Source organism: Ruditapes philippinarum, unplaced genomic scaffold (genome assembly GCF_026571515.1).
Source record: "Ruditapes philippinarum isolate M1 unplaced genomic scaffold, ASM2657151v2 ctg3476_1_1_1_1, whole genome shotgun sequence".
In the NCBI taxonomy this organism is placed as follows: Eukaryota; Metazoa; Mollusca; class Bivalvia; order Venerida; family Veneridae; genus Ruditapes; species Ruditapes philippinarum.
In genome coordinates, this window is record NW_026861285.1 from 4330 (window position 1) to 28691 (window position 24362).

The window sequence follows — 24362 nt, forward strand, 5'->3', positions numbered from 1 at the left end:
AAAACTCAAATTTTTTTGCAAAGTCTACCACCCAAGGCCCTTTAATTTCTATTTTTTTTTATCCGCATAATACCCTTTTATTCCAACCGGGCCCCTTTCACTTTTACTTTCTGGGCTGTTGCCTTTTAACCAGACAAATGTTTGGTTTTTCTTTAAAATTTTTTAAAAACAAATGAAAATGTAACCCCTTTTTGTAAATCCCAAAAAATTAAAAATTTTATTAACCAAAGGGAAAAAATTTTTTGAAAATTTTGTAGTCAAAATTCCGCGACAAAATTACACCCTGTAATTTTTTTTTCCCCGGATTAAACTGGGTTTTTCCCTTTTCCAAATCGCAAACTTTTCTAATACCCCCGTAAACTCCAAAAAAAACCAAAAATTCAAACCCGGGAATAAATTAAATAAAGAATCAGATTGTAGCCCCTTCCCTTTTTCAGCTCGCCTTTTTGGAAAAAGGCCCCAAAAAAAAGAAACTGGGCTCTAAAAGGTTTAAAATTTTCCCCCATGGTGTTTCCCGGGGGAGGCCCTTTATTTTGAAAGAAACTCAGTTTGTCCCTCTTTAATGAATTTTTGGACAAAAATTTAGATCTTTATAAAATTAAATTTTAATGGGAAATTTTCCCTTTTTTCCCAAGCAAAATTTTTGTTCCTCAAAATGTAAAAAAGCGGAAAACCGTTTTTATGATCTGCAAAGTTTCTTTTAAAAATGATTAAAAAATTTTTTTTTGGAGCAAAACCCAAAATCTGCATTCATACGTCCAAAAAACGGAATTTTTTTAAGACAAATAGTTGTTTGAAAAAGCCCCCCTCCCCAAAACTAAGCCAAAAAAAAAAAACTCTTCTTTAAAAAAAACAGAATTTTTTGTTTTTATAATTATTTTCCCAAATATTACCCCCTTCCCCGGGGAAAAATCTTCCTTTAAAATTTCCCTTTTTTTAAACTCCCAAAAACAAAATTTTTTTTTCCCCTTTTAAATTTTTGTTTATTTTAGTTTTCCCCTAGGTTAACTTGGGGGTTTTTTGGGGGGTTGAATTTTTTAGTTTCTTAAAGGGGCCGTCTATATTTTCACCCCTTTTTGCCAGAAATCAAAAAATTTTTGGAAAAAAGCTGACCAAAAATATTTTGGGTTGGGGGGTTTTAGTTGGATTTATTTAAAACTGGCCCGGGTTTTTTTGGGAAATACCCTTGCTTAGAAATGCCCTTTAATTTCTTTTGGTTTCAAATTTTTTCTTGAAAGTAAGCGTATGTTTTTTAATGTGTTTTTTTTTCCTTTGGTTTTTTTTTTGAAACAGTTCCCGGTAATCATAAGGTTTTCCCCTTTTATTGGGTTGGGAAAGAGAGCTCATTCCCCCAAATGACAAAGAAATATCTTCCCTCAAGATTTTAGGGAACCTGCCCCAATTTTTATTTTTGGATTTTTTGGTCCCCCTTTTCCCGGAAGGGTTTTGGAAAAAAACAATAACAATCCACCCAGATTTTTTTTTAAATTTTTTACTTTCGGGTTTTTGTCCAAATCCTGGGGGATTGCCCGTCCAACCCCTTACCTCTCCAAAGGGAAAAAAACAAGGGTTTTTTTTCAGACCTTAAAAACCCAAACCCGATTTCCGAATCGTCCCTTTGGTTTTCCTGTATTGTTTAAAAAAGGGGGAAACACCCCAAAAATCCAAGAAAAATTTAAATGGGTCCCCAATTTCCCCCAAAGATTTTTTCCCCGGGCTTTGGAAACCCGTATTTTTCAATTTTTGATCTTTTTGAAACCATTTTTTTCCCGGAGGTGTTTAAAAGGTTGTTCATTACCCATTGTTTTTCTTTTCCCTTTAGACAAATATTTAATGTCCAATTTTCATTTTTTGATTTCTTGAGCCATTCAACACCCTATTTTTCCCTTTTTAAAATTTTTTTTTACTGTCTTCGGATTTGGGGAGCCTGTTCTTGAAACCGCAAAATATTTTAGCTTGTTTCTTTTCAAAAATTTTCCTCTTTGATTTCCCCCTTTTCCCGAACAACCAGCTTTTTGAATGCTTTTCAGCATGACCGAATTTTTAATTTTTTGGTTTAGAATTTACTAATCCCAAAAAATGGGGTGAAAGCTTTTAGTATCCAAAATTTTTTCATAGTGTCTTAAAATAAATTTCTTTTTTTCCAGGAAAATTTATAAATTTAAAACATTAAACCCAAGATTTAACCCCTTTGAAAACCCTTAACCCAAACCCGGGTAAAAACTGAAACCCCCGGGGGTGTTTTTTCCCTCAATGCATTTTTTCCAAAGAGACCGCCCCCAATTTTTTTGCTAATTTTTTCCCCCTTCTTTCCCCGGGCCCCGCCCGGCCGCCATTGGTGAAAAAAAAAAAAAAAAAAACTTAAAAGGGAAAATAAACATTCCTCAAAAAAATGGTTTTTTTAACGTCATTCAAATTTTAAATTTTGTCCCTTATCTTTCAAATTCTCTTTCAAAAATTTTTTTTGGTTTTCACTCTGAACCGGGAAAAAAGTTTTCCCAAATTTTTGAGATAACCCGTTTTTGAAACTGTTTTTTTTTGTCAAAAAAACTCATCCCATGTCTTTTCCCAATTTCTTCAACCCTTTTTGCGGATTTTTTTTGACAGAAACACTTTCTTGAATTTTAAAACCCTTTCCGTAAAAACCAAAAAATGAAAAACCTTTTCTTTTCCCCTTTAAAATTTTACAAACCTCCCCAAACAACCCTCTTCCCGAAAACTTTTCCCTTAAGAAAATTTTTTTGTTTTAAATTTTTAGGCATTTTTTCAAGTGTGTTCCCTTACCCCTTAAATAATTAAAAATTTACTGGGTTTTAAACCTCCCCAAAAAATGTTCCCCAATTCGTTTCAAGGGGTTTTTACTTATCAGATCGTTTGGGTAAACGATATACAAATTTTCTTATTTTTTTCTGTTCTCAAAAGAAAGAGGGAAAATTTTTTGGAACTTTTTCTTATGCGTATCCCGAAAATTTTTTTTATATATTTGTATTGGGATTCCAAAAGGAATTCCTTCCAGATATCTCTTTTCCCTTTTAAAAAAACATCCCCTTTTAAAAGTGGATTGAGCTCTTTGAATTGGAATTTTGGGAAAAATGAAATTTAAAAATTTTTCCCCTATGAAAATTCCCTTGCCTTGGAATTTCCAAAAAATTTCGATCGTCCCAAACCACCAACCCAAAAAATTTCTTATTTGGGCTCCTTTTAAAATTTTTCCCAAAATCTTTTTTGTTGTCATTCTTTTAAGAAAATCTTAAACCCAAAATTTTCCCTTCCCCCCCGGTACCACCAAGTCCCAAGCCAAATACAAATTTTCCTTAAAAATTTAATTTTACGTTTTTAAAAAATAAAAATTTTAATTGGAATTTTTCTTTATTTTTTGGGCCCTTTAAAAAATTTTTAAAAAACTCCCAAATTTTAGTTTCCTTTACCCTTTCCCCTTTAAATCTTCTTCATCTGTAAAGCGTGGTAAAGATACACTTTTTTAGCGACATCCCAAAAAAGTTTGAATGTTTTTGCAGCCCATGGACAATGTTTTTTCTTAGGCGTTTAAAGAGTGAATTTTTCCTGGGCCCCCTTGGGCCACATATTAATTAAAATTTACCATAGCAACGTTTCGGGAAAAATAGTATGGAAAAAACAAGGTGAATTTTTAAAATTTTTTTATAATAACTTCAAAATCCCCTCTTTTATTACACTTTTTCAAACATTAAACATTAAAAAAAGAATATGGCGTTTGTGGAAAGCGTACGTTTAAACGTGACTCTAGGTTTTTTCAACAAAAGGGTTTTAATCCAATTTGAGGGAATCTGGTTAAAGGAAAACAAATGACCTTATAAAAATTTTTATTTAAATTTTTTTTTCACAGTAATTATTTCTATCAGATTATATATGACCTTTAAAACAAAAATCGGGGAAATTTTTGATTTATTCCCCAAAAACCGGAATGCCCCAAATTTTTTAATCGTTTTACTGTTAGCATTTCATGCTGTTTTTTCCAGTGCGCTAAAAGGGGTATTTTTAAATTTTTATGGGCCGGCCCTTTAAGAAATGCAAAAATGAATTAAACCCAATAAAACTTTTTTTTTCTTTTTATTTTAAAATTTAAAACAAATTTAATTGCTGGAAAACCTCTATAATTTTTTTTGAAAATTTTGGTTTTTTTTTTTAAAATTTGAAGACGTTTGTGGTAAGCCAAATTTCGTTTTTAAAAAAATAGCCCGTAAAATGAAAAAAGATTTTTTTTCTAATTGGGGTACTAAAAATTTTTTACGATTTAAAAAATCGTAATAGAAGGGGTTGTAAACCAATAAAATATATCCCCAAATTTCATTTTATTTGTCTGCAAACCCAAAAAATTTTTTTTGCTTTTTTTCTGAAAAAACCTAATTTTAAAAAATTAATTTTCAACTTTGGCAAGTCAATTTTACCCCAATTTTACATGTAATTAAAGCTAATAGAAATGTAGTGTAACTAAAAATGATATTAAAAAAAAATGAAAATTTATTATAATTTAAAAAGTTAAAATTTTCCCAACTTTCCTGGAATCCCAAAATGGTTGGGAAAAGTTTGTACTTGCGTTTTATTGTTTTTTTTTTCCCCCTTTATTTAAACCGTCCGGAATTCCAAAATTTTTTTGAAAAAATTTGGTTTTTCGGGGGAAATTTTAGTATTTTAAAATATAATTTGTTTCCAATGAAACAAATTTACTGTCGGTTGGCCCAAAAAAAGGGGAAGGCTTTTTGGGTTAAAGAAATTTTTAGGTGTCCTTTCGTGTTGGAGATCGAGACCGGGGCCCTACCCCCCATATTTTTTTTTTTTCTTTTCTTTTATAACTTTTTTTTTCAACATTATCCGGGAAATAAAAAACTTTTTCTTTTTTTATGTTTGTTTTGTTTTTTTTTAAAATGTTTTGCAATTAAATCCCCTTTTTAAAAAACAATTTCTTTTAAAATTAAAAATTTTAAAGGAATTTTTGGAAATTAAAAATTTGAAAAAAGTTTGTTTCAATGGCGTTTAAAAAACCCCTACAAATTTGAGACAATATTTCTTAGTTGTTTTATATTTTGTGTAGCAATATTGGAAAACACTCGGCCCCCTTTTTTTGAAAAATATTTTCCTAACAAAATAAAAAAAGGAGAATAAAAACAAAAGGCAAAAGTAAAAGGAATTTTGACCCACGACCCCCAGTATTTTTTTCATCCCCTCTAACCCCTCTTGCTTTAAGCGATTTTACCAAAGCCTATGATTAAAAACTGGTGTACTTTTCAAAACATTAATTTTTTACTTCCCTTTTTAATTCTCGGGGAAACTACCGGGCAGAACCCAAGTGAAAATCGAATATTTAAAAATGGAAAAATGCCTATAAGTATTCAAAATTGACAGGGGGCCCCAAAAAAATAGAAATAACTTTTCTGAAAAAAAAAGTATTTTTTCTTGAAAATTTAAAAAAAAAAAGGGCCCCTTTAAAAATTTTTCCCTTTTAAAATTTTATCCACTTGAATAAAACAAAATTATGCAGAGGAACTAAAAATCCCCCAAATTTATATCGGTCCCCGCCCCAAAGGCCCAATTTTTCTGGAAATAAAATTTTCAATCAAAACCCTTTTAAAAAATGTTTAAACTCCCATTTTAAAAAACAAAAAAGTCCGTTTTTGGAAAAACTACTTTTTGTTATAGGGCAATCGGAAGATTTTCGGGTTGAACAATTCGTCTAACGGAAAGGGCAGAGAAGTTGCGATTGTTTTACAGGTGTTGTTAAAATAACAACGGTCGAATGGGATTCCCCTTTCGCGAATTAAACCCTTTTTGGGTACGGAAAATGGGCATTAACTTCAAAATTATTCCTTAAAAATTTTCCTTTTTAATAAATGGTAGTTTAATAAAAGTAAATTTTAAAAATTGGGGGGGAACCCTTGTTTTGCTATATTTAAAACATGTGTGTTTTTAAAAAAAACAATGTGTTTTAAAACATTAAAATTTTTCATTATGTTTAAATGAAAAGCGCTAAAAAAAAAGACCCAAACAAAAATTTAAATTTTTTTAAACTCATGCATTTTTTATAATTATATAAGTAAATTTTTCATATGTTTTTTTAAAAATTAAATTGGGAAAATTCTTAAATTTAATTTTTTTATTTTTGCAATTTAATTTTTTTACATTTTTAACCCCCTTTTTTTATTTTTAAAATTTCTTTTTCAAAACGTTTCACATTGAAAAAGTCTAGTTTAAAGTTGGGTTTCCATCGTTACCAATTTATTCATTTTTTTTATTTGAAATTTATTTGAATTTGGTTGGTTTCAAGTGTCAGCATAAAAATTTTGTAAACAAAATTTTTCCTTCTCTAAGCAGGATTTTGGTCGGGTTTTTTTACCCTAATTGGGTGGGGCTTCCTTTTTTTTTTAATTTCTCTGAAATTTAAAAAATTTTTTTAAAAGGCTCATTTAAAATTAAAAAAAGTTATTTTTTTAAAAAAGATTTTCCCAAAAAATTTTTTTTTTTCTTCCCCTTTTTTAAAGTCAGGTTATATTTCCCCAAAAATTCTCCTTGGTTTTAAAAGCTTTGGGGGATTTTTTTACTTTGTTTTTTGGCCCAAAAAAGTTTAACCCTTTTGTGGGTTTTAAATATTTTGTATGGAAGTTAATTTAAAAACTATTGTTTACATTTTGGGTACCGTTATTTAAATAATTTCTCATTCCGCACACTTTTTCCCGGTGATATTTTAAAATTTAAAAAAATGAAAAATTACATAAACATAAAAACTTTTGGAAATTTTTTATTTTAGTCCAAGGGGGATCTAATGGGTTATTAAAGCTTTTTAGTTCCAAATTTTTGAAGATTTTTAATTGTGTTCCTTGACTGGGTGATTTCAAAGGGGGAAAATAACAAATTAAAATTGGTTTTCAAAAAAACATTGGGACCCTTGTTTTAACCTTAAGAATATAAACCCCGAAACATTTTTGTGATCTAGGGGAAAAAAAGAAAGTTTTTTCATTCTTTTTGGGGCTTTTTTGGTTTTTTTTTTGGGGGCCCAAATCCTTTTTTAGTGAACCAAACCAAAAGATTTCGTCCTTTTTGAAAACTTGACCCAAGCTGAAATTTTCCAAAACAAAGATTTTTCTACCTGTATATTTGCTTTTAAAAAATTTTTTGTTTTTTTTATGCGCACGGAAAATTTTTTTTCCCTAACTTTACCCCTGAAAATTATGGGGCCAAATTTTTTAATTTTTTTAAGAGTCTTTCCTGATCACACATTCATGAAACCCAAATTTTTGGGAAAAACCTTTTAAAATTTTCATTTTTCGTTTAAAGCATGTGAAGTTAGAAAATTGCATTTTTTAAAATTTAAAATCTTAAAAGCCCTTTTGGAACGCCTCGCCATTAATTCGGAAAAGAAAATAGTTCTATCATGAGCCTTTTTTGAAAGTTTTATCAAATCTTCAACAATAAACCCGGGGATTAATTATTTATATTTTCCCCGGAAATTGGGCAGTTTTTAGGGTTTCCCAAAGTTTTATTTGCCCAAAAATTTTTTGATTTTGGGAAAAGTTAAAAGAAAAACAATAACTTTCATTACCGAAATCAACTCATAAAATTTTCAATTCACCATTTATTTGAATTTTTTTTTGAATACTTAATTCAATAGGGTTGAAATTGAACCTACGCAAAATATTAACCGGAAAAAAATTTGATTTTTTGGTGATTGGTTTTTTAAAACCCCCAAAAAATATTTTCAATTCGTTTCTTTTATTTAATGGAAAATGAAATCTGATATACCCCCCCCAAAAAATACCCTTATAAACCCCGTGAAATTATAATTAAAAAATTTCCAGCTATTTAAAATTTCCTTTCCCCAAAAAAACTCCAAAAGAACCCCATTAATAATACATTTAAAATTAAAACCCGTGACTTTCCCCGATAAAGAATAAAAAATTAAATTTTATTTCAATTTTTCAACCCAAATAAAACAAAAAGTTTAATAAATATTTAAAAATAAAACAAAAAATAGCCCCAAGGCCCCCTTGGGGTCAAAAAAATTTTGCTCAATTTTTCCCCCATTTTCTTAACACCCTATATCAGCCCCCTAAAAAAATAATGTAAAAAAATTTATTATATTAAAATAATATTTTTTATTTAAATTTATGTTGTTTTTTACCAATATTAACATGTGTTTTGTCTATACCCCTTTGCAGTTTTGCAATAGATGAAATTAAAATTTTTAAAAACGCATTGACAAGGAAAAAATTTAGTATCCAAAAACGGGCAAGCCCAGAAAACCACGTACAGAAAAATGGGTTAATTGAACAAGTGAAAGGAAGTATCCGTGCGCAAATCTACCCTTTTGGAAATAGGGGCTAAGAAAGATTAAACCCCGGGAAAAATTGCCGGGTGGGGGAGGGTCTTGTTTAAATTTTAAAGCCCCCACTTTTTCAAAAATATTTTTTACTTTTTCCCTTTCCCCCGGAGCGTGCATGTCGCTTGAGAAGGCCAGGGGCATCCGGGGAAGATTTGAAGAAATGGGGGGCGACGAAAAAAGTCGAAAATTGTGCCCCGCGGGGCCCGTGCCCCGGTTGGGCCCGACTAAAGCCAAGGGGAGTGGCCTACAAAGTAGGCGCTTGGGTTTTACCAAAGGTGTGCTAAAGGGGGCGTGAGCCCCCAGCACGGTTTGACGGCTTTGAACGGAAAAACCCAAGTACCCCAAGCCCCCGTGTTAAATCATTTTCAACTGACGGTTTTGTTTAAATTTTTTTAAAGTTTCCCCTATTTGGTTTTTTTATATTTTAAAGCTTTGGAATTAACCCCCTGATAAAACCCTTTTGGTTTAAAAAAAAAAATTTTCGTTTCCCGCATCCCTTGCCTTTCAAAAGCATAATGAAAAAAGCCAAAATTTTTCTACTTTATTAAAATATCCAAATTCATCCCCCCAAACCCTTTAAAAGTATTTTTGGTTTTTTTATAATTTTTTATTGAATGATCTATCAGTACAAAACATAATTATAAGATGCTAAAAGAATATTGAAAATGTTACACATTTGTTATCTTTATTTCCAGAAGTCTTAAATTCATTCATTTTCTCTATCTGTATTTGTAGTTATTCATCAATATCAAATTTCAAGCACATGGCACAAATAAGATACACAGATTTTCATAACAGCACCAAATTTACAGAAATATCTGAACTTCTTTTTCATTATCATATTATAATAGCATGTATATAATTACATGTATATTATATATAAAATATTGCAGTGAAAGGGTAAAATAATATATATTTGTTCAGACAGTAAACTATGAGCCAGTCAGCCTTTTGGGATTACTTTTTTGTATTACACATGAATGTACCTGGTATATCATTAATTCAATACTAAGATTTTCATTCTGATTACATTCTGGTCCTAAATAATGCTTTCTTTTCTTTTTGTAAAAACATAATTGTTTTGTAATAGATCAAACTTCACAAGATTAAGAGATTTTTTAAACAATTTAACATTTACAATGCTAAAATATCTCAAATGGACTTACTCATTTTTTCATCTGGACAAAACCTTTTATTTGTTTTAGGAATTTTTTTAAAAAATATACGCTTAATGAATAGCGAACAGTGCCAACCATGATCAGATGACAATGTCCTGTCGGCTGATCATTGTCTTCACTGGTCACGTGTATTGCAGGGTCAAGGTTAAGAACAAACATGTATCCACTATGTTGAAGAAACTTGACAGATACATTAAATTTACATTAAATTTACTTTGATGTTTAAAAAAAGCCAACTATTTTCTTTCTTAACAAACTTTTGTTGAGACTTTTTCATATACACAGTAAGGGTATCGCTTCAAGGACAGGGACAAATTTTGGGTAATATAACTCTTAATACACTAAGCAAGGTTTTTCATGTCAAACATGGATGTTAAAAATATTTATAACAATTTTTTAAGACAGCACAATTGCTTTCAAAATGCATAAAAATTAAAACAAAAAGATTGCATAAGTTCAATGTGTATAAAGATAACATAAACGCCAAAAGTGTGCAATAAATCATTGTTTAAAAAGTTGCTGTATAATAATATTCCTTCAATTAAATAACAAATTTTACATAAACAAAATAATAACAACACAAAGAATATACACACTGTGTCACAGACACAATATTCACTGACAAAAAACTGTCCATTAACAGTAACATCCATATAATACAACTGTTATTATTTTATCCAACATCCTATCCTATTCTTCATAACTTTGCTCATTCCCTGACACCTACAAAGTACAGGAATTTTATCATAATTCCTTATTTCAGAAAGTAGTCCTCATGTCCTTATTCTGGACCACTGGTTGCTAAGGAACTAAGTTGCTAGGGGACTGTGTGTTTGTATCCTTACTGTCACCTTTTTCTTTATTTTCTCCATTTTTGACAATCAGCCATTCATAAAGTACTAACCCAGTGGTTGGTGTGTCACGTGTTTAGTCACATACACTGTGAGGTCTCCAATTGCTAATGTTTCCTGCAAAGTAACATTGGTATTGTTAAAATACAAGCAAACATAGTCTAACCTAAAAGCCAGTGCATTAAGTGCATAACAAAACTTTAGCAGGTGATGGCAGAAAGTACCGAAGCAACAGTGATGGCTAAGAGCTTAAGGTGTCTACCTCTCAACCCAGGGAACATGGGTATAAACCCTACTCCAGTCATGGCCATCTTTTCTCATATGTCTCCAGGCCTTAAGGTTATAAAGAAATTATCCAAACTTAAACTCAGATCTCAGGTATTTGATTAGTCAGAAAATGTCACAGAATGTACACTGACCAATGAAAATCCTGAGATTTGAGACAGAACTCAGGAAAAGGTTTATAATCTCATAATCTCAAGACCAATACTAGGTCTGAGGTTATAAAGAAATCCTCTAAGCTCAAACTCAGATCTCAGGCATATGATTGGTCAAAACTTTCATATCATATACACTGACCAATGAAGATCCTGAGATTTTGGACAGAACTCGGAAAAAAAAGTTTTATAGCCTTGAGTCCTTGTTATTTCCAGGAAGCGATAAATATTAGTTTATAGAATTTGCCAGCGGTTGAATCTATAGTAATTGTGATAGCTGTGCACTCATATGCAACATTATCACAGAAAATCATGTGATGCAAAGAAGGCAAGAAATTGAGAATCTGAGTATAAAGACTGAATGCTCTACAAACTGGGCTGCATGACATATGTTGTTTTACCTTTATCCTTGTATCTCTGTTTCGTATTTTTACAGTTCCAGTCTCTATTGTTGAATCATTTACTATTATTGTGAGTGGTACGCCCATTTCATCAAATCTGGAATATGTTAATGTACAATTAGAACAATGATGAAGGCTTGCTCAAAACCCTTTACCTTACTGTTAGTGAAAAGATATATGTTAGGTGTTTAATAAATCCAAACTATCAAAATTATCTGGATTAAAAGAGTGCAATACACATCATGTATATAACATACATTTCGTAAAAATCTGAAAATAATGTTTGACTAAGTTCAGATAAACCATAATCATTGTAATCAGGTTATAAATTATAGAAAATTCATAATTTATAATTTCCACAACAATCCCTGTAAAGGAAACGAAGTGAAACACATTACACATTTACAAAATTTAACACTATTTCATTTTAAATTTGAACTACAAAGTACATTTGTATTTCATTACTACAAATAAATCAGTAATACTGGAAATGTGTCATCATGCCATGGATGCCCCCGCATGCAGCCAAAATTTCAGAAGTTATAATATTTAGTTCTTTTTTTTAGTTAGTTTTTTTTATGTATTTTATATAGGAAATACTTGTATTTCATAATCCGTGAATGTTTATATACATATATATCGAAATCTTTATTAACTTTATTAATTTTTAATGAAATTTAATATAACGTAACGTAACAATGTATGTTTCCCGCCATCTCGGACGGTGACGTCATGTGACGTCTCTTCCTGTTTATTCACTTCCTGTTTATTCACTGACGAAAAACATATTTGTTCGAAATCGATTTGAATATTAAAAAAAAATAACTGAATGTACGCATGTGGTTGTTCTTTTTGGATTCATAATATTTAGTTCCAAATTTGTTTGCACAAATTATTTTTTTCATTTTAAGTTCAAAGCCCTTAAAACTTTTCAATGTTAACACAAACCATTTTCATACAATGTTCAAGGCACTGAAATTATTCAGTCTTAACCTTTTAAAAATAGCATATTGCATATTTGTAGCCAAAATAATGGCTAAAAGTATGAGTGCTGAAACTGAAAGTCCAAAATTTTTCCAACATTCAGAAAAGATAAGTTTGTCCAAAATCATTGAACCACGACCAAATTCAAACTTAAACTGCTTATTCCTAAGATGTATCTATATTATTTTCAAAGTGAAAGGGACATAACTCTGCCAAAAAATCATCAAATCATGACTAAATTCCAACTTGATCTGCGCATTCCTTTGACATATCCATATGTCAAATTTGAGTTGAATATGTAACACTGTTGGGTAGATAATGAACAGAAACTGTAAATTTCATATTATTTTCAAAGTGAAAAGGGCATTACTCTGCCAAAAATCATTGAACCATGACTAAATTCAAACTTGGCCTGCGCATTCCAAAAACATGTCCATATGTCAAATTTGAGTTGAATGTGTTGTACTTTTGGGGAGATAATGAATGGAAACCGAAAATTTCATATTGTTTTCAAAGTAAAAGGGGCATAACTCTGCCAAAAATCATTGAACCATGACCAAATTCGAACTTGACCTGTATTTTCTTATGACATATCCATATGTAAAGATTGAGTTGAATGTGTTGTACCCTTAGGGAGATAATGAACCAAAACTGAAAATTTCATATTATTTTCAAAGTAAAAGGGGCATAACTCTGCCAAAAATCATCGAACCATGACCAAATTCGAACTTGACCTGTATTTTCTCATGACATATCCATATGTCAAGTTTGAGTAGAAAATGTTGTACCCTTGGGGAGATAATGAACGGAAACTGAAAATTTCATATTATTTTCAAAGTAAAAGGGGCATAACTCTGCCAAAAATCATCGAACCATGACCAAATTCGAACTTGACCTGTATTTTCTCATGACATATCCATATATCAAATTTGAGTTGAATGTGTGCAACCGTTCTTAAGATAATGAACGGAAACTGATGATGACGGAATGACAGAATGACGGAAGGACGGAATGACAGAAGGACGGAATAGGGTAACACTATATGCCCCAGCCATTACATGGCGGGGGCATAATAAATGACATACAGTAGGTGGCATATTTTGAAAGATATATAATTAGAGATATACAAAGATGGATATACAGTGAGTGATATACATGTATAAGTAGTGATATACAATGAGTGATGTACTATATAAATGATATACATTGAGTAAAATTCAATGAGTTACATACAATATGTGAAATACAGTGAGCTACATACATTGAGTGAAAAACATTGAGCTACATATAATGCATGAAATACAGTGTGTAACATACACTGCATGAAATACAGTGTGTCACATACAATAATGGATATACAGTGAGTTACATATAATGAGTGAAATACAGTGAGTTACATACAATGAGTGATATACAGTGAGTTACATACAATGAGAGAAATACAGTGAGTTACATACAATGAGAGAAATACAGTGAGTTACATACAATGAGTGATATACAGTGAGTTACATACAATGAGTGAAATACAGTGAGTTACATACAATGAGTGAAATACAGTGAGTTACATACACTGAGTGATATACAGTGAGTTACATACAATGAGAGAAATACAGTGTGTTACATACAACAAGTGATATACAGTGAGTTACATACAATGAGTGATATACAGTGAGTTATTGACAATGAGTGATATACAGTGAGTTACATACAATGAGTGATATACAGTGAGTTACATACAATGAGTGATATACAGTGAGTTATTGACAATGAGTGATATACAGTGTGTTACATACAATGAGTGAAATACAGTGAGTTATTGACAATGAGTGATATACAGTGAGTTACTGACAATGAGAGAAATGCAGTGTGTTACATCCAATGAGTGAAATACAGTGTGTTATATATAATGAGTGATATACAGTGAGTTACATACAAGGAGAGAAATACAGTGTGTTACATACAATGAGTGAAATACAGTGAGTTACATACAATGAGTGAAATACAGTGTGTTACATACAATGAGTGATATACAGTCAGTTATATACAATGAGTGAAATACAGTAATTTACATACAATGAGTAAAAGACAGTGAGTTACATACAATGAGTGATATACAGTGTGTTACATACAATGAGTGATATACAGTGTGTTACATACAATGAGTTATATACAGTGAGTTACATACAATGAGTGAAATACAGTGTGTTACATACAATGAGTGATACACAGTGAGTTACATACAATGAGTGAAATACAGTGTGTTACATATAATGAGTGAAATACAGTGAGTTACATACAATGAGTGATACACAGTGAGTTACATACAAAGAGAGAAATACAGTGAGTTACATACAAAGAGAGAAATACAGTGAGTTACATACAATGAGAGAAATACAGTGAGAAACATACAATGAGTGAAATACTGTGAGTTACATACAATGAGTGAGATACAGTGAGTTACATAGAATGAGAGAAATACAGTGAGTTACATACAATGAGTGAAATACAGTGAGTTACATACAATGAGTGAAATACAGTGAGTTACATACAATGAGTGATACACAGTGAGTTACATACAATAAGAGAAATACAGTAAGTTACATAAAATGTTTGTTTGTTTGTTTTGGGTTTTACGTCATATCGACACAGTATAGGTCATATCGCGACGTTCCAGCTTTACTGGTGGGGAAAGACCTCAGGTGCCATTCCGTGCATTATTTCAGGCACGAACGGGCACCTGAGTAGAACCATCGACGTTCCGTAAGCTAGCTGGATAGCTTCCTCACATGAAAGAATCCAAAGTCCCTGTCAGGATTCGAACCCACAGCGTTGAGGGGCAGGTGGTTTGAAGTCAACGACCTTAACCACTCGGCCACGGGCGCCCCATAAAATTACATACAACGAGTTATATACAGTGAGTTTCATACAATGAGTGAAAATCAATGAGTGAAATACAGTGTCTTACATACACTGAGTGAAATACAGTGTGTTACATCCCATGAGTGAAATACAGTGTGTTACATACAATGAGTGATATACAGTGATTTACATACAATGAGAGAAATACAGTCAATGATTTTTGGTGGGGGACATAGAGAGTGACAACATGAGTGATACAGAATGGGTGATATTTAACCAGTAATATATGAATAATTCTGTTTCTAGTATATCTCGCTAATACAGTCTAGCTCTCAACCATTTATCAGACAAGGGGGCCATTGGTCCCAATGCGCTTACCTGAGTACTAAATGCAATTGATATACAAAAAGTGAAGTTACCAGGTCTTAAATTCAATTTTGAGCCTAGAGCTATAATTTGAACAATCTTGGTAGAGGACCTATAGATAATATTATATACCAAATATCTAAGCTCTAAGCCTTGTACCTTTAAAAATGAAGATTTTTTAAAGTTTTTACTATATACCTATCAGGAAAACCTAAGACCCCCTGGGGCGGGGCCAATTTTGACCCCAGGGCTATAATTTGACCTACTTTGGTAGAGGACCTATAGGTGATATTACATACCAAATATCTAAGCTCTTAGCCTTGGATCTTCAAACAAGAAGATTTTTTAAGTTTTTACTATATACATATAAGGAAAACCTATGACCTCCTGGGGCGGGGCCAATTTTGACCCCAGGGCTATAATTTGAACAACTTTGGTAGAGGACCTATAGGTGATATCATATACCAAATATCAAAGCTCTAGGCCTTGTACTTTCAGACAAGAAGATTTTTTAATTTTGCATTTTTCAAACTCCTTTTCTCGCCCCGTGGCCTACTTATGCAACAGACCAGAACAGTTTGGTTACTGTGCAGTCATTGGTTTCTGAGAAGATGTTGTTTTAAAGAAATTATTGACGACGCACAACAACGGACTATGGGGGATTACAATATTCATTATTTGAAAAATGAAATACTGTTGAAAGTATCTATTCTAAAATATAGAAAGACTCACTAACCTTTCCATCTGCCAGTTCAAATTATTCTTGTAGTCACATATGTCAAGTATTTGATGTCCTTGTGCCCTCAGTAAACCAGCAATGTAAGTGGTGACCTCGTTAATTTCTTCTTTCATATTACCATCTCTACATAATCCTACTTGAAACGGGGCCAGTACTGGATTTAAGTGTAATACCTGACAAATATACAAAAGCACAGCTGTTTCATACACCATGAAATTTGTGTGTGTGTTTTTTTTTTTTTACAAATAATGATAAGCATTCTGGTGGCACTGACTGACAGTAGTTGAATACTGTAACAGTGATGTAATATTTAGTACCGAAGCATCAGTGATCACTGATGGCAAAGAGATTAATGTGTCTGCCTCTCAACCCAGGGAACATGGGTATGAGCCCTACTCCAGTAATGGCCACATTCTTTCCTAAGGAAACATAGGAAAATGCAGGAAGAGTTTATTAGAATAAAATACATATTGTAACAATGTATATTTTCTTGTGACCATGGTTCTACATCATTTTATGACTTGAGATTAACACAACCACAACAGTTCCATATTCATATTACATAGAACCATACTAATCACTCAAATTTCTGACTGACTGCCAGAAACAAAACATATCCCCTTTCCTTTGAAGGAAATAAATAATAATACATTTGACTGACCAGTAATGGACAGTTCCAAAAATATAAGCCAGATAAGTTCATTTAAGCAATTCAGGTAAGGGTTTAAAACCATTAGTATATAATGTCAAGGAATACTGGTATATTAAAGCAGCATGCCTCTAGATTCATGCAAAAGTTCATGAACATTTTGAAAATTTATTTTAAAGTAAAATATTGTGAAGTGAACAAAGTTACTTATTTACACGTTGCATATGGCTCTTACAATACACATAAATTACCAGAATGAGGTCAAAATATACAAAAAGAAGCCTTTACTGCATTAGTAATGCAGTAGAATAAAGGAGATACATACAGCAAAATCAATCATTTATTTTTAAATCTCAGTACATTTTTTCTCAAAAAAAAATGTTCATGAAATATTTTTGGCTTATCTGGAGGCAACTTTAAGTATGTACATGTTTCACTTTATCATCCCCTGTACCCTTCTCCACATAGGCATCATTTAGGAAGAGGGAGGTGGCCATCTCTAAAGTCATCTCACATTGTATCTGACATGGGAACACATCTTTCTTTCCACCATTATACTGAAATATTAATTTAAATTTCATAAATACGTCTATCATTTAACTCTCACAAAGCTGACTTTGAATTTTTTTCAACTTTTCTTATTTGAAAACAAGTCCATTCTTTATTTGATGAATTCCATAAACATACAGCATATTTTTTGAAGTAGGCACCAAACATCATTAGGATTTTGTTATTAAGAAGCCTAAATTAATTAACCAACACTAGAGAGTCTAGTCAGACTGCAATGTTGTGCAGGTTGGTCTGGATTTAAGCTGGTTGCACTGGTGGCATAGGGCAATCTGGAAAACTGGCCCTGTGTTCACTAAGAAAAGATCAGGATAAGGATCAAATGATTTCAATTTTATTTTCATTGTTTTATAAACTAAAATTGATCGTATTTATATATAAATTCAAAATGTAAAACGTTGCTGATATGTAAAGACACAACCCTATTTTGGGAAAAAAATGTACAAATAACAAAACAAATACAAAAATAATTGGATCAAAACAAGGATCAACTTTAGGATCAAAATCCATATTTAAAACAAATGTAAAATGCTCATATCTTGTAAAATAACAATAAATTTATACTTAAATTTCATAAACATGCTATTTCAAGTCAAATTTTATCAATTTAATATTAAGTATTTAATCTTTGAAGACTAACAATGGAGAATATTTGAGTTTATTAATTAGATCTTAATGAACACGAGACTATCATGAAGAGAACACAATATAGATCTAAAGAAGTTTCACATTGAAGGATATATTGAGGTTATAAAAAAAGAGTTGGGAGCACCACACTAAATACCTTATTCTTATACCTTTTACCGGACAAGGCGCTTGAATAATTAAATGCTAAAATCTCGCCTTTTCACCCAAGAGAATGAACTTTAAAACATCTAAATCATCTCTTCACACCAATTTATATTTATACTAAATGAAAAAAAATATAAGAATCAGCGAAAAAAAGCAGTAATTTTCTACTTTGTGATCATGATTTCTGCAAGCGTCTATAGGTACTGCTCCAACACTGTAGTGAGTTAAATCCAATAAATATTATTACCTCTTACCTTTTATAAATACTAATTCCTTATTTACAAATAAGACATGCTTACCTTAAAGTTTAACTGTGTCTGATCATGAAGAGATTTAAGATGTTTGTCTCCCATATTACAAATAGTTTCCACAGTCTCTAACCCCCATGGGAACTGGTACTGTATACGCCTACCTGATAATACCTCACTTGTCTCATCCATGTTAGACAGGGTGAAATCAGAAGAGTTATATGACAACTACAAAAGAAATAAATTTAATATATCTTAATTCTTTCTTTTATCAACTTTATTTCACAATCATTTAAGTTGCACGCTTATTCGCTCAAATCAGGCTAAGAACTATACATAAAATCGAGTTTGCATTTAATTCTGAGCAAATTACTTTAATAATAATAATCCTTTGTAGATTTTTGCCATTTTAAGTGTTTCTGTAAGAATTTCAAAATATTATGTTTTTAGGCTTTTTTTACCTCAGTGGAGCTCCTTTAATGGTAATGTTTTGTTATCAGAGGTTTTGTGAACAAGAAACTAATATTAGGCAACTTTTGGTAACAGTACAGAGCAGGGTTAGAATTTCATACTTTTTTCCACTAGAAAATTTTATTATTGTTTTTGCAAAAAGAATTTACAAAATTCGAATTTGGACTCCCATGATGCACAATAAACAATGACATCCAGTGGAAGTTTAATTTATTAAAATATTACAAAATTTACAATTTTGCTGGTCACCTGTGTTACATTTTCATGTAAGCAGCCTTTGTTAAGATAGTTTCTTTCAGCAGAAGAGTCTGAAATTTTACTTAACAGTTTACATGTACTGTAGTCGTCAAAATCTAACAACATTTTGCCAATGCTGAGGCAGTATAAAAATGCTATCTACTTTCCTTTTAAAAATATGACTTGACAAAATTTGCAAGTGAAAGGTAAAATCACTTATGAATTTCAAAATTCACTCGTATTTTTGAGTATGCTGAAAAAATGCAGCAATTTATTTCCTCTGGCTCTATACTGGTAGCACAGATATGTCACAATTGTAGCTAGCATTTTAAAGATTCAGAACAAACCTTTTTCCACCATGAAAATCTAACATTGACAAGTTGATCATATGTTGTGTTTACTGACACTGGGGAACAGAAATGTAGAAATTTAAAACAGGTCTCTGGTCCATAGCTGTTCAAATAAAAGACAAGAAATTAGCAAAAACTTTTCTCATGATTTCTTTTTTTCAAGTCCTTTCCAGAACTTAGATCTTCAATATATTAATACAAAAATCTTATTCATTTTAAAAGACATTTCAAAGATAAAATAACTTGCAGAGATATTTGTTTAATCCTCAAATTAGGCTACTACTGCCATTATACTTCAAAATGTATGTCAATGCTCATTTTCATTCCTAGTTATATGTATTTATACAATTAGTACAGTTGTTACAGAAAATAGTTAAACAAAATATTTTTGTTTCATTTTCATTCTGAATTTCTACCTAATGAAATTGCCCATGAGCTGCAAACATTTATGCAAATATAATGGCATATCATACTATAAACATGCTTTAACCTCTCTTGGTGCATCACCGTTTTGTCTATACATGTATATTGCTAAGGCATAGCAACAATTGATAATTCTGAGCGTTCTGACCTTCAAGTTGGTAAACAGGTTTATACCTGTCATCATATCATATTGTTACCTTAGTGCAATGACTGAGTAACTCCTATTAAATTAAGAACAACTTTTTCCATTACTGCACTAAGGTGATGAATTAAAACATTGTTTTATTTAATATAATTTTAATCAAGGAGCACCCAATCTATGAACTAGCCAGAATTTATTATTTTCAATGACACTGACAGTAGAACCAATATGACTGCCCTTAGCTAAATTTTAAATTACATTGTACTCAAAAATTGCAAACAAATACTAACAACAGTTTTCTTGATTTATTTATTTTTTATTTTAAGACACACTTAAACTTTAAGGCTACAAAATGTATATGGAAACTTTTCCGATTTCTTGATGGAAGAAGGTGCTTCTCCATACATTATTTCAGGCATAAGGGGGCACTGTGTGAGTAGAGCCATTGAACATCTGTTAGTTAACTAGATAGCTTCCTCACATGAAAAACAAATCCAAAACCCCAATGGGATTTGAACCCAGTAAGGAGCATGTGATTCCATGTCAACAACCTTAATGACTCAGCCTCAGAGGCCCTTTAATTTGTTAAAAGAGGAATAAAAAATAAACCTCACTATATTGTCAACTATTCTTACTTCCACAGGGGTTTTAGATTGTCTGACTGACTGCTAAGATCATTTGCACTGGTTGATATATGTGCTATAGAGAAAGGTATATTCTCATTGTGTAACTCAAACACCTGTGGGTAACACATTAGAGGATCTGTAAAAAAAACATAGCAGAATATAATCATCAATAATTATACAGACTATCAATTTATCAATCTTTTTAATGTAAGATTTCCATAATACTATAAAATAGTCAAAGAAGTATAGTGCTATTGTTTCAAGCTGTACTCGGGTAACAATCATGTTTCCTTACACGACATCAGTATTGCCCAGTCCAGAAAGTACCGGGTAGTGCAAAAATGCATTCAGATGCCAAAACAACCAAGCTAAAAGAAATGGTTTTGTTTGTGTAAAACCATCAATAAATGGGAGAACATAATGCATTGCACATTATTTTATTTCTCTTTTTAACAGTTTAAGAATTATTCAATGCACAAATTTTGAAAAGAATGGCCTATTATCTTGCATAAACTTAAAATATATGATCTTTTTAAAGATATTATTGGCATAGACAAAGATGGCCAGTGCTCCTTAGACTTTTCCATGCAATATAATTATGTTTTCATTATGATAATCATATTATAAATGGGAATTGTTTTTGGCTTAGACGCTGAGCCAGAGAGTTTACTCCCTGCACATGTGAACTATAAATAGGCATTTAAAATACAAACAATAATGCACTTTACCATCAGGTCCATGTAGAAGGAAGGAAGATTCAACTTTTGTCACCATCTTTTCAAGCCTAAAAACAGTAATAGCTATTATGACATGTCTGAAACACAAAAACCTTACAAATTATGACCTTTTAAACAATGGCATGTTTTAATTTTTTCATGACACAAACAACAACGTTTCTACAACCATTTGTTTTTTTAATAACCTACAGTTTGTTAAGGGTATATATAATTTTAAGGAATGCCAAGCTTTAGATGTATGTTACCTGCCATATAACTTGTTTTAAATTTATGTGTAAGCAGAAGTCCAAGGGGGTCTGGGGGCATACCCTCCAAGCAACTTTTTCTAAGACACATTTTCCATATATTGTTGCACTTACTAATTTTCTGCTAAATACAAACAGGATTCATTGTACTCTTGGCAGCTACAGATAACGGATGTACTGACTGGCCTGGCTCTTACTGGTGGCAAAGGGTAATCACTTTTAATTCCAGCATGTTAAGAAGTAAGTTACCCCTGGAGGCATTTTTTGTGTCATGTAACATCTCTTCACTACAACTTTTGATTGTTTTATTCAGGGCATTCATCAGAGCCAGCACTAAGCAATTAATTTGGTAAAACTACAGACCATGAAAAAGTTTGAACCAATGATTTAGACACAATGTAAAATGGCTGTTATGGAAGCATAATAAAAGACATAATATATTACTGACATAATGTCACATATTTTATTGAATTATATTTTACACACCAGCATCACTGTATTTAATTTCTGCACAAATAATTGTGTTGTGTATAATATTAGTTATTAACATATTGTCAATACTATAACAGTATTGTTTTAAGTGAAGAAATTATAACTGTGTTGCAATCAGTGTTAAGTCAATGATTTAACTATTCAGCTTATGTATATTCAATATCTTAATATAGTTTATAATCCTGCAGTGACATTTGTAAAAGAAAATAAATCATATGATACCACATCTTTCGCACATTTTCTCTCAACAATGGTAATCCAGGTCCATATAAATAGTGTCTCCTCTTTAATAATTTCAGAAGAGAATCCCATCTACATGGTGTTTTCATTTTGAGCATTAGACCTGTAAATGCAAAATTTGTATCATGTATTTTAATGTTTGTTTTTCTTTAGATCTACAAGGTTAGTTCATTTTATAAATTCTTTAATGGAAATAATTACTTTCAGATCAACAGTAAACTCTTGTATCACTGTGAAACGCTCATTAGCCCTGTACCTCATTACACACTGCGATATTGTGCTATATTGTGAATGGGCAATACCTCCCCAGAATTTAATCTAATCTCACAGTAATGTGACACCCACCCATAACTAAAAATATCTCAGAATCTAGATTTGGTATGTCAAAATATTTTGACTACCCATTACATGTTTAATTTTGTAAATAGTTTAATCAAAATAATTCATTTACATATTAGACTAGAGGAGCTGTGAATTCTAGTAAACAGGTGAAAATCAGAGAATAGCAAATTTCACTCAGTGCCTGTAAACAGGTAAAGTTATGCATTTTGTAGACTTCTGCAGGTTTATGCACACATTTACAGAATGTTGTTAAACAGATTTTAAAGTGTAAAACAGTATAAGTTTAAACTATTACAATTATACTTTACAATATAATTTTGTCATAGGGTGCGAAAAATGTGCAGCCACAATTACAATTTACTGTACTGTTCCTGTATACTGGTTGGGGAGATAACTTCGGCTGGTTGATAAACTCGGCTTTTTAAAATTAAATCGAGTTATCGGAATTTTTAATCTAATCAAGTTCACCATCTCATACTATCGCTGGAATTCGACACATATCTGGAAATTTTGTCAAGTTTGGTAAGATTTTTAAAAAATAACACAGACTTTTACCTGTTTGTTTACAAAACATGCCTATAAAAAGTACGGGAATCCCATTGTTGTGCGCATGTGCAGCAGATGCTCATTTTGAGGCCCGCACAGGGGTACTTTTATATATTGACCGACTACCGGTAAAGCAGACGACGTTTACGTATACATTTTGTAGATGAAAATCAGACTCACTTTTGTCTTGCTAACTCAGAAAAAAGGCTGATTACACAATTGTAATCTTTTAGTGGAATGTATTGAAAGACTGATGTTAAATGCTCCTTTTATATGTTAATGTGTAGGTTGAATAGCACTAAATTAATTTCTTAAGCTAAGCAAAAATAAATATGAATTACAAATTCTTTAACTACATATTTCGTTATACGTTAATAAATGATAATGCATGTGTTTTTACGTAAAATGATTTATATGTTACATAGTACGTTGCATATAAATATCGTGTTATCACAGTTATTCATTATACTACATAATGCTCAACAATTTTGGTAACAAATATTTTTTATTTGACATAAATGAACAGCAAAGAAATAATAAAATGTCTAAACATGTCATTTTACGTTTTAACTTACTCATTTAAGAAGAAAAACAAAGAGCCGGAATTATCTACTCGCGCGCGTAAAAAATATTCTTTTTACGTACCTCTTCCAGGGCCTCTCAAAATTACCCGTTATGTTTCTAAATATAACTTTGATGGTGATACCGGAAAATCGAAGAGCTGAAGTTTATTATGGTGCAAGATTCATCAGAATACGTAAACAAATAAATGAAATATGCCCCCAAAACACTGATTTTCGGCCGAGTTTATCTCCCAAACCAGTACCATGTATAATTATGGCTGTTAGTTAAAACGATAAAGTGATAAGTAAATTCAAAGCATAACGTGTAAAACAACACTGACAAACTATATAACTTACACATGCAGTAAAACTATATCAAACTAATAGAGTTTCATGCTTTATTATGGGGGCTGCCATTTAACAGACTGGTAATGTAAACAAGTTACTCTATATCACCCAAACGTATATTATCATAAACATATTCATGCTTTTCTCTAACAAGGAAGGGCTACACATAAAAATGT

At 31.4% G+C, this 24362-nt stretch overlaps 1 protein-coding gene across 2 annotated transcripts; it reads right to left on the reverse strand.

The window, feature by feature from the left end:
* Window positions 1–9001: 9001 nt before the first annotated feature.
* On the reverse strand, window positions 9002–24318 carry LOC132715146 (DNA polymerase subunit gamma-2, mitochondrial-like). Of its 2 annotated transcripts, none has more exons than XM_060698121.1 (10): window positions 24196–24226; window positions 22384–22490; window positions 21402–21457; window positions 20683–20809; window positions 19480–19585; window positions 18476–18652; window positions 17246–17374; window positions 16166–16341; window positions 11221–11317; window positions 9002–10499 (listed from the first exon to the last, which is right to left on the reverse strand). In XM_060698121.1, coding segments are annotated over exons 2-10 (939 nt in total). In that variant the 5' UTR covers window positions 22386–22490; window positions 24196–24226; the 3' UTR covers window positions 9002–10430. The 2 variants fall into 2 exon arrangements, with proteins under 2 accessions (XP_060554104.1, XP_060554103.1); XM_060698120.1 differs by having other exon boundaries at window positions 9004–10499; window positions 22370–22490; window positions 24196–24318.
* Between the last annotated feature and the right edge of the window lie 44 nt (window positions 24319–24362).